The following is an 11694-nucleotide window of genomic DNA, read 5'->3' on the forward strand; positions in this document are numbered from 1 at the left end:
GGGGGGGGCGGGGGTGAGGAAGGGAGGGAGGGAGGGAGGGAGGGAGGGAAAAAGGAAAAAATAGAAAGGAAGCAGGGATGACGCTACCTGCTGCTGAGCACAGGTGCTGCAGGTGCCTGGGGAGAGGTTCAGCTACCAGCATTTCTAGAGGGAGAGTCTCTCCTCATAGACCCACAGTCTTGGTGGAATAAGAGATTCCAGGGGACATGGCAGGAAAGCACAGGGATGTACAGATGTCAGAGATGAGCAAACATTCTGCTTACTTATAGCAGCCCAGGCTAGGATGAAGTGACGTGGGAAGGTAAGAGTTGAGACTTGCGTAGGCTATATAAGGACCACTGTGACTATCACGAGGTTATGGGGTATTCTTTTGACTTCTTTATATGTATCAACAGGAACAGTTTCTCTTCCTCTGAGAATGAAAACCAAATGCCACGAGCTTTTTAGCACAGTGTCTTTGCTTTTTATCTTTCCCATAAGAAAGAAAACCTGGGGAGAACCTTCTAACATCTTTAAAACCATTATTTTTTTTCATCAAGATGGTAGAAAGTCTCTTCAAATCAAAGTCCCCTCAAATCAAAACATTATAGCTATTACATATAATAGAGTTCAGAGTTTAATTTGATTTCCCGTTCATGTAGAGAAAGTTCCTTCTGCATACATTTATCTACAGACCACTAAAGTAACACGGCATGGGTCACATGATTTTTCTTTAACTAAAATTTGTAGCATCATTAAGAGTGAAGATTTGGTCTCTGTCCTCTAAGGGCTGTGCTCTTCTTCAGATTCTTTTCTGGGAGGTATGTTTTCTCCAAGCACTGGCTACATAGTATCTAATCAGTCAGCCTGGCTGTTATTGTGCTTCTTGCTCTCTTCCTTTGAGATGTCCTATCTTAAGTGGAAATCACAGGGGTTTTGTTAACCCACTGTCTTGCTTAGAGTTTCTACTGCTGGTTATTTTTTTTCATTATCAAAAGCAAGTAGTGGAGGAAAGGGTTTGTCTCACCCTTCCTGATTGTAGTCCATCACTAAAGGAAGCCAGGATGAGAACTCAAACCAGGAGGAACCTGGAGGCAGGAACAGATGTAGAAGTCAGCTAAGGTTGCTGCTTACTGGCTTGTTCATCATGGCTTGCTCAGCCTGCTTTGGTATAGAACCTAGGACCACCAGGCTAAGGGTGTCCCTCCCACAACGGGTTGGGCCCTCTCCCATCAATCATTAAGAAAATGCCCGAACTACATATGGAGGTATCTTCTCAATGGAGTGTCTCTTCATTGTGAGAATTAACTCCATTTTGAGAACTCATACTTTAGCCAGACTGGATGGAGCATTATCTCTCATCCCCAGGAGGCACTAACCAGTAGCAGATGCTTGGGGCAGTGCAAAGTGATGTGAGGGGCTTGTTTGTTTAAGCTCTGCCCAGCAGCAGGTAGGGCCAAGCTCCCGTAGGTTTCAAAGAAAAGAGCCAATTAGGAACACCTAGGAATGCAGGATTCACGCAAAGCATCACCAGCCCGTCCATGATGCTCTGTGCTTATCTGGCTTTATTAATTATAATCTTGAGTCTGTGTAGTTAATGTATTAGAGAAAAGCCAATTATTCATGTCTCACTTTCTCATTTGAGTAATAGTAGTAGTGTTTTACTGTCAATGTCTTCTAACTTTAGCCAGCACATATCTTGAAAACATTCAGTTGGAAACAGGCATTCTTATTGGACGATGGAGATTGTTACCCAGCAGGAAGTGACACTAACCTATAACTTATAAAGCAAGGCTCATGAGTCCACTCAGTGAATAGAGTCACTTGCTACCGAGTCAACAACCTGAGTTTGATCCCTAGGACCCACAGAGTGGACAATGAGAGCCAGCGCCTGAAGGATGTCCTCTGACCCCCACATGCATGCTTCGGTACATGCAAGTCCTGCCTGCCCTCCCACACTAAGTACATGTAAACATTAAATTTTCAAAAATCTCTACCATGATAAAGCAAAATTTTTCTCTCTCCTCTGTTGCTTTCTTTGGTACATGATTTCAGAATACCACACATCGGCCCCACTGTCCACCCAGAACACCCTGTCTCTAACCTCTGTACACTCATCTGAGTAGGCGATCACCTGGCCACCTCAGCCACGTCACCTGTCACATCTTCCCCACTGTATGCTTAGACTTCACAGGACTTCACACCATTCCCAAAGCACCACTCTTCATTCTACTGGGAGTTCTATGTCCTGATCCTTTGGCCTGAAACCCTCGCTCCCCACTGCCAGCTGTTGCTTTATACAGCCTGCATTCACTGCCATTATACTGACTTCTCTCTCTCTCACACATCTCTCTTAAAAAGAACTAAATATAAACTTCCTTTTTGGGGTTGAGGCAGTTCGAGATAAATCTCCTTACATAGCCCTGGCTGACCTGGGACTCTGTATGTATCTTAAGCTGGCTTTATACCTTACAGCAGTTGTCTTGGCTCAGCCTTTCAAGTCCTGGGATTACAGGCATGTGCCACTATTCCCAGCCAAATGTAGACTTCTTACTAACAATATTTTAGGCTTTATACTTGTAAAATGTGGCATAAGATCCGTAGGTAATAATAGAATAAATCATTCAATCAGTAAGTCTATAAGACATATTTCCACGCCAAGCACTGGGCCAACAATGTGCAAAATCAAGCCACAGATTTTAAAATATGAATTTGTCATTTGTTGAAAGAAAATTTTTGTATGGAAAGAAGAAAGGAAAGTAGGAGAGATGAAGCTATATGCTCCCACAGGTCATTCTTTCACATTTAAAATGGTAATCTTTATATAGAAGGAAGATTTAAATCTCCACTACCCCCAAGAGTCGCTGGTGTCAGTAGGGAAGGAATGGGCCACATCAGTATCAGGAAGGGAAGAAGAATCCCCCGGACACTGTGTAAAGGAGGGGAAGTCACTGGTGACATTCATGGAAGGAAGCCACTGTTTCTACAATAAACCACCACAGTTCTGTCCATTTAGCTTGTCTTCTTACAGAGGAGCTGATTTCTTTGCTGGTAAATATATGAAGTACAACAGTGAATACATCAGACATGGCTCTGTCCCCCTGAGACTGAAGAGCAGTAAGAAAGATAATCATTAAACCACAAGAAATAAAGGATTCTAATTATAACCGTGCATGCAAAGTGCTTAAAGCAGCTGCACAGTATTATGGGAAAAGCTTGGTGTAGGACAGAATGAGTGAATTCTACATATAATTAGACATGAATGATGCCTTTTGGGAGATCCACTCCAATAACTATTACAATGAAACTTTTCAAAAACTGTATGTATTGTGTATGAGTCTGCATGTCAGTGTGCGTCCGGGTTTGTGTCTATGTGTATCCATGTATGTTTCTCTCTCTCTCTCTCTCTCTCTCTCTCTCTCTCTCTCTCTCTCTCTCTCTCTCTCTCTCTCTTTGTGTGTGTGTGTGTGTGTGTGTGTATGTGTGTGTGTTTCTGTGTAGACCAGGGGTCAACATCAGGAATCTTCTCTCTCACTTATCTTTTGAGACATCATCTCTCACGGAAACTAGAGCTCACAGATTGGCTGGATTGGGTGGTCAATGAACTGCAGGGGTCTGCCCATCTGTCACGTGCCCCCTAGCTCTAGGACTACAGGTTTGGTATGGGTGCTGGGGATTCAAACTCAGGTCCTCATGTTTGCATGACAGGCCTTGTACAGACTGGGTGCTAAGTCTCAGCTCTGAGATCACTTTTAATATTTACACACTGAGACTATATTTAAACTAAAATTTTCACCTTCATGGATCCATGGAAATATATTAGATATAATAAGAATGAGAAATGGTGAGGTGAAAGAAAAAAAAAACCCAACAAGGCTGGAGTTAAAAACGGAGCCGAACATAAGACGTCTACTAAAAATAAGGACATCATTAAATTTTCATGGTTATATTCCCACTGTCAAGCAAACTACTTTTTATTTATTGGAACTAAGTATATATTTGCTGAATTTACTTCATCGAGTCTACGTACTTATGGATGGGTCATTAGTTTTACCCTTAAAACTTTTTAGCAGGAACAAAAAGGAATATTAGCCAAATAAGGATCTGTAAGATTAAAAATGAATGCATGTTTTGGAAAAAGTAAAATATTTTTCTAATTTTAGAACACTTAATTTCTCTTGAGGGTTCTTATAAATGGAAAGTTAATGAATTCAGTAATACGTAAGATGTTCTTTTCAAGTTAAGGCAATGCATACGTTTAATAGGACTATTTCTCTAATCATTTAAGTGCAGATTAAAGCTATCACTCATGTTCATGGCTTTTAGTTCTCATCAGACATTTCTGCTCACTCTGTTTTAAACAGTCTGGTCACTCTGTTTATTCCTCCTTTCACCTTCTAAACCAGTGCTCTTAATCCCATCTGGCTTCAGCGTCATCAAGGTGCCTTTAAAAACGTAGTCCATCACCCAACAAATGGAAATGAGAATCCAGGAGCTGAAACAAAGCATTAATATTTTTAGAAAGCACAGAGGACTATTTGTGGATGGTTTTGAGAGTGACTTCTCAAAGCACAGACTGAGACTCTTACTGAAGATCTCTATCCAGACCCATCCTAGGCGATCCTTTGCAGTCCCCGTGACTCAAATCACCGACTGTACTCTAGACTTATGGGATCCACTCGACAGTTTGACAGGCTCCTAAAACACTTCACACTCCATTTATGAATCCTTACTTCTGACTTTACTCCCATTGCTTTCCCCATAGTGTCCTCTAAGGATAATATGGTAAAGTCCCCTTCCAGGGGATACTGGAGGAGGTGTGAAGAGTAGAGAGAACTCTGAAAGTAGAACTTACTGGGAAGACTTGAGGTCACTGGTTGCATGTTCTCAAGGAGAACTGTGGAACCTTAGGCTCCCTGTATTCATCCACTTCTGGTGAATGAATGGTCCTGTGAGAGTGTACCTTCTACCACATGCTCAGGACAAGGAGGCCATTTGTTCATGGGCTGAAACTTCTAAACTTATGAGCCCAAATTTTTTTCTCTCAAATGTTTGTTATAGTAATGGAAAATTTGAGAGAAATGTTTGGGCTCAAAAGTTTAGAATTCTTTTCAGTACTTCTCTCATGTTTTCTGTAATAATTTTAGAATCAACTAGATGCTTTCCACCTAAAGGAAAATATTGATAAAAAGTTGTATTCTTTTTTTTTTTCAGCAGACATAGAAGAATGGTCATTATTGTGGGATTTCCAGCCAGGGAACATGATTGTCTGTCTAGTTCCTCTATATAATTTATGTCTTTTGGTATTGTTCTAGGGAATTTTATATCATGTAGATTTTACGCATTCCTGGTCATGGTACCTTTTGATCTGCTATTACAATGAGATCTTCTTCCATGTCTCTTCTAACATGTTGTTATATATAATGTATTTATTTTTGCAAATTTATTTTTGTTAATAACTCAATGAATCCTCTCAGTGTTTCAATAATATGATAATTGCTGTATTTATTAAATACATCTAAACTTTATATTCATAAATATTTTCTATTATTGTACTTTTTTCTTTAACTTTTAACAAGTTACATAGATTGTTGATTAAGTTTTCTGGGTTTTGTTTTATTGATACAGTAACTTTGGTGTATTTATTATCCCTTAAGAATTGTGTTATATTTATTTTGTTGGATTTAAAATGACCTGCTTTATTATATAGATTTCTAGAAATTCTATAGTACTGTTTAGTATTTTATTTTCGATCCATTAACGCTTTGACTTTAGTTTTAAAAAATTTCCAGTAGAAGGATCTTTTATGTCAATAATAATGAGTTGTGATCAAGGATAATTATTTTAAAATTACATAATTATCTGCTTTGATTTAATGAAAATATGTTACCCAAAATAATACCATTTAAAAAGGTTGGTTGGGTACTGTGATAGTTTGAGTAGCTTTGGTGCCCATAGACTCATGTGTTTGAATGCCTGGGCCACAGGAAGTGCCACTATTGGAGGTATGGCATTATTGGAAGAGATATGGCCTTATTGTAGGAGGTGTGGCTTTGTTGGAGGAAGTGTGTCACTGTGGGGATGGGCTTTGAGGTCTCCTATGCTCAGGCTCTGCCCAATACAGAAGGGAGTCTCCTTCTGTGTATCAAGATGTAGGACTCTCAGCTCATTCTCAGCACCATGTCTGCCTGGATGCTGGCATGATTCCCACCATGATGATAATAGACTCAACCTCTGAAACTGTAAGCCATCCCCAGGTAAATGTTCATAAGAGTTGCCCTGGTCATGGTGTCCTTTCACAGCAATGGAAATCCAAACTAAAATAGGTCCATAAAATATATTATTTATTTTCAGAATTTAATAAGTTATAATCATATGATGTTCATTGTATCTTCTATACTTGATCTGTTGTCAACTGAAAGGAGTATATTAAATTCAGCAACTACAATGTATTTCTATCATTTGTAACTTCTGCTTTATGAATTGCATTTCTCCTTTATTTGTTAATTATATATTTATGTTCACTAGAATCCATTTAATTCATTATATCAATTTCATTTATAACTTATATGTTTATATTCACTGAGTAAACTCTTCTGTCCTCTTCTACTCCTTTCTCTTTCCTTCTGTTTTTCTTCCCTTTTAAAATAATGTTTTGGAGAAGGTTTTCATGTGTATCCCAGGCTAGCCTTAAACTAGTTATGTAGCCTAGAATGGCCTCAAACTCTTTATGTAGCCTAGGATGGCCTCAATTTGAAAATGCCCAGCCTCTGTTTCCTGAGTGCTGGAATTATAGCCATAAAACATCATAGCTACCTTTACCCTCTCTCCCTTTATTGAGACAGAGTCTCTCGATATAACCCTGGCTGTTCTAGAACTCACTATGTGAGAGGCTGGCCTTGAACTCAAAGATCCTCCCGCCTCTGCCTCCCAAATATTGAGATTAAAGGCTTCTGCCGCTATACCTAGCCTGCTCCTTTGCTTTCTAATGCATATACCTTTGTCCTATTTAATATGGAATTTCTCTTTCTATTATCTTTCATAGGTTACTGAAATTTTTTTATTTATTTTTAGCTAAATACATATGGTCAGAATAAACAATGTACTTCCTATTCTGTTCGTTTTTGTTTTTTTTAAACATATTCTGTCTATATGTTTTAATATTTAAGATCCTTATCATCTCAATAATTATAATATATAGATTTAATTCTTTATTTTTGTGTAGTACCTGTGAATGCTATAAAAGAATTGATAAAATAGTCCCACTGTTTCAGTATTTGTTTCTTACCTGATATTCATCGATAAAAGTCACCTTTCAGAATATTTATATTTTGAAATATATGCCTGTGTTGTTGGCTAATTAGCTTTGAAGAGGACTCATTGGTTCACATTATCATATATGAACAATCAGCAGACTTTACTTTCCCTTCCCAGTCTATCTTTGTGTATTGCATTTTTTTCTACGTAACTGAGCAATGTAAATGGCATTTACGTTTGTCAGTGGTTGAGTAAGTTTTCTGCTGCTATAGCAGAATACCACAGGCAGTTAATCTGTTAAGAGCAGTGATCATTTCTTTACAGCTCTGAAGTGCGCGTATTACAAGATACTGCTGAAATCATCTTTCATAAGAAATCCACTCCCACGGCAGCATTAATCACGAGGGCTCTCACGGGTTAAGTAAACACTTCCGGTCCCACGAGAACTCTCTGGGTTAAATAAACACTTCCGGTCCCACGAGGACTCTCATGGGTTAAATAAACACTTTTAGTCCCACGAGGGTAATCAAGGCATGGTAGTCCAACTCACATCTTTCAAAAGTCTTATTTCTGTATTAAAATATGTCACATCTCTCCAACAATCCGTTGAGTGTTTCCTCAAATAGGTTTTGAAGCACACATGTTAGCAAGCTCCTTTCATTATGGACAATATTCTCCACAGTTTTGACTTTTCAAAATTGTTTGCAACTCCCAGTCTTAATTTGACTAGTTGGTTGGAAAGTTTTTATTCCCGTTTCTTTACACAAGTCTTTCTGGAAATTGACCACTTTAGGTCAGTTTGGATGGATTCAACTTGCTTGCTTGGCTTTTATTACTTTAAGCTCTAACAACAACAACAACAACAAAAAAGTTACAATGTTTGTGTACAATTGTTCAGTATTCCACAACAAATTTTTGTTGTTCGTTGAAACATTGGTAAACTAGTTAAAACATATTTCACTTTCATTTTTGCCTATTTTTTTTATTTCTGCTACTTTTGAAATATGTCCTTTAATTGGCTTTAAAATTTCTCATAAGGTAAAGTTTACTGCTTTTTGGTGCATAGTTCCATTGATTCGGATAAATGCACAGAGTCATCATGACTAGGCTAATCACCACTGGAATCCTAACAGTTTCGTCACCTCCCCAGCTCACCCCAGACTTGTCCTTTGTTGGGCTGTTTACTGATGCTTCACCAAATCCTTCTTACTTATTACTCATCATTAAATGGATGGATTCTTGTAGACCTGCTGTTTTGTAGACCAGGACACTTCTGCTGGGGGTTAGGGTGGAGGCACTGCCTGGCTTTCCACTCCTCTTACTGTTTTCCCAGTGCTTCCTGTTGGGACAACTCCTCTGTGTCATCCTGTGCACTAAGCACACTGTCATCCACAGCATGCTCCAGCCTCCACCTCTGATTCTCATGGCTAGAGCACAAGAGATGAAGCTGCATCTTGGAGCTGAGCCCATCACCTTTAGGAAGTGCATGGATGGTCATTTTCAGAATCTGTTGAAACTGCTGTCTAAGGATTTGATATCTTCCAGGAGGAGATGAGAAGTTGCATCTCTGGCAGGAAGTCCCACCCTGGGCTGTTTCACATCACTGTATCTGCCTCACTTTTCTTCTCAGCCCCTGGTTACATCTTGGGATGACACAGATGCTCTCCTTTGTTAACCTGTAAGCCACTCATGTTTTCACGCTAACGTTTCCTGCTTACACTAACCCTCCTCACTCTTCCTAAACACAGCCTCAAGCTAGTCTGCTTTATGCTGCCGGTTTCACTTGAAATGGTTTCACTTGAAATGTCCTTTCTTCTTTTCCCCAAATTGTTACATTCCTGCTCGACAACATTAAAAGATACTTTGCCTCCCCTAGGGACCCTTTCTTGACATTTTCTCTGGACAGAATTAATCCCTCACCTATTATTCTGTAATACATTGTCCATTTTAAGAACGTTTATCTTGCTGCTTTCTATACTTATTTACCTGTCATTAATACACCAGTGCACAACCCTAATACCAATCAATGAATAACAGTCAATAAAAAATTTAGAAGAAAAATCGCCAGACGATGGGCAACCCTTACCCTCATTTAGACTTACTTGATTTTCCATGTATCCAGCTAAAAGGTAGACTTAAATTCTGGTTCACCCAGACTTTCTTTTGAATTTTTAAACGTGATTTAATCATGTCAAATTCATAGGTTATAACACAACCTATGGGAGGTTTAAAACTTTGTACAATTCTGAAAAGGACGGCAGCCACTCATAGAAGCTTTTCTGCATTGCAGGTGATGCAACAGTGACGATAGCGCACAGATACACCCCCAGAGAACAGCTGAAGGCCCATACTCAGCTAGCAGATATCATCATAGTGGCTGCAGGTAAGTCCACAGTGACGGTTATCTGGTGGAGCGACATGGTAGAGTCATTCCTGCCTAAATGTTTGATACATTTAAAGAACATATGAGAGACACACACAGGTAAACATATGATTAACATCTGTGAACTGAAGTTTGTCTCGGCACAGTAAATCATGTTGGCCCTTTGTAACTGTGTCAGCACCTGTCAAACCACTGTGTGCCCTTTCCCAGTCACTTTGACAAGCATGACTGAGCAACATGTATAAAAACAGACCAGTGCTGATTGGCAATATCTTGTGATGAAGGGGAATAAAAAGAAACTGAATTTGATCCTTAAAATTGTGTTGGTGAAAGCAGGATATCTAAGAGAGGGAGAGACAGATAACCACCAGGCAACTCTGACCACACCCAAGCGTGAGGTACTGCTCTTAGAGTCAACTAGAGCATGTCCCAGTGGCTACAATCTGGCACGAGAGTCAGGGTATTTACACAAAGGCTGGTGTCTGCAGTTTGGTGCAACAAACTGAGGGTCTCTGCTTTGTATGCAAGAAGGTATAGAAAGAAGAGTTTAAAGTTGTATTTTGTTAGGAATAAGAAAAAAGAAGAGCCAACCCCACATAAAGCCACCAGGCCTTGAGTTCATTAGCCTCCTGTTACTGAAGTTCTTAGGAGAAGAAATTAAAGCAAAGCAAAATAAAACAAAACAAACAGAAAACAGGTTTTCTAGAGAAATCTTTGTTAAATTTTAAGAATTAACTCTTGCTGTACTTTGAATGGCATAAGTATTTCATGTTCTTTTTTTTTAACTTTGATAAAATGTTTGAACATATCAAGTATCATGGTGTAAGCACAAGTAAGCAGATGTATTTTAAATACATTGTCTGTAGAATGTGTTACACTTCTTCTGTGTAACTCGTTTTTTAAAGAATGCTCATGCACGGAGCACAGTGTACTGAGTTGTGCTCACTAAATATTGTTATTTCCTTTAGTTTTGAGATTAGGTTCTTTTTTAGTTTAATAAAGAGAGAAAATATGTGAAAAATCATATGTATATGTTCATTATAGCATGTTTAAACTGACCTGTTTTAAGTAATAGAGTAAATAACGTGACCAGATTGATATTTTAGAACCTAGAAAAGGCTAGAGTACAGAGTTCATATGCGCGAACTCTGTACTCTAAAATATTTCTAATTTACTTAGAAATATTGAGAGTCTATAGTGATTTAATCAAACATGAATATTTTCAGACAGCAAAGGGAAGATTGGATTCATTTAGTCAATAATCATTGAACTCTTGCTGCACAGCAGAAGATGTTACAAATTATAAGGGTATGAATACTTAATAAAATGATGAAGCCCAATCATTGAAGAGGTTATAACATATATGGGAAACAGCATAAAAAATCTCAGCCAATCAAAAATCATGCCAGGTAAAGATAAGTGCCACATTGCGGTTTAGTGAAGGAAAAGAGCAAGGTTGAGACACCATTTTAGATTATCTATCACTGACAATAGTTTTCAACAAATGGCCATCGAGTGAGTAGAGTCTCATCCCTGGTCATTCATCTGCCTGCTGGATTCTACCTTGTCTTGCTTTAGGCTTTATGACCTGTGACAGCCTGACCTGTATATTTTAGTCACTGGCTTCTGCCAAGGTTTGGTACTGCAGGAAATCTGAAGGGAAGAGCGGGAAGGCTCTAGGCTGGCTGTTTCTTCTCTCTTCTGCCCCCTGCCTGCCACTTTCTGCAGTGTCTGTGGTTAGCTGGTGACACTCTTCTCCCAGGTCACGCTCTCCCTGTGCTATTGTAAGGCTGTCCTCCACCTGCCCCCTGCCCCAGGCATGGGCATGCGCACGCATGCATTCTCTCATCTCTAGCAACCTTGGCTCTCAGTGGCCCCAAACACAGCTGTGGAAAACACAATATAATGATCCTTTATAGCTTTTCCTCATATGATGATCTGAGGTGGATTCTGTGCCCTAGGTAAAGTGGAAGAAAATTCAAGGAAACATCTGAGAGAACAACATTCCAAGCTGGGGGTGGGGGGAGAGGAGAGAGAGAGAGAGAGAGAGAGAGAGAGAGAGAGAGAGAGAGAGA

General features: G+C 39.3%; 1 protein-coding gene across 1 annotated transcript in view; it reads left to right on the top strand.

Moving 5' to 3' along the window:
* The window catches only part of Mthfd2l (methylenetetrahydrofolate dehydrogenase (NADP+ dependent) 2 like), an 88003-nt gene that overhangs the window by 33577 nt on the left and 42732 nt on the right, over nt 1-11694 (top strand). Inside the window, exon 6 of the mRNA XM_028752652.1 lies at nt 9527-9619. Within this exon, the coding sequence (XP_028608485.1) occupies nt 9527-9619 (93 nt within the window). The remainder of the gene's footprint in view (nt 1-9526; nt 9620-11694) is intronic.

Source organism: Grammomys surdaster, unplaced genomic scaffold, assembly GCF_004785775.1.
Source record: "Grammomys surdaster isolate TR1022 unplaced genomic scaffold, NIH_TR_1.0 125928, whole genome shotgun sequence".
Lineage (NCBI taxonomy): Eukaryota > Metazoa > Chordata > Mammalia > Rodentia > Muridae > Grammomys > Grammomys surdaster.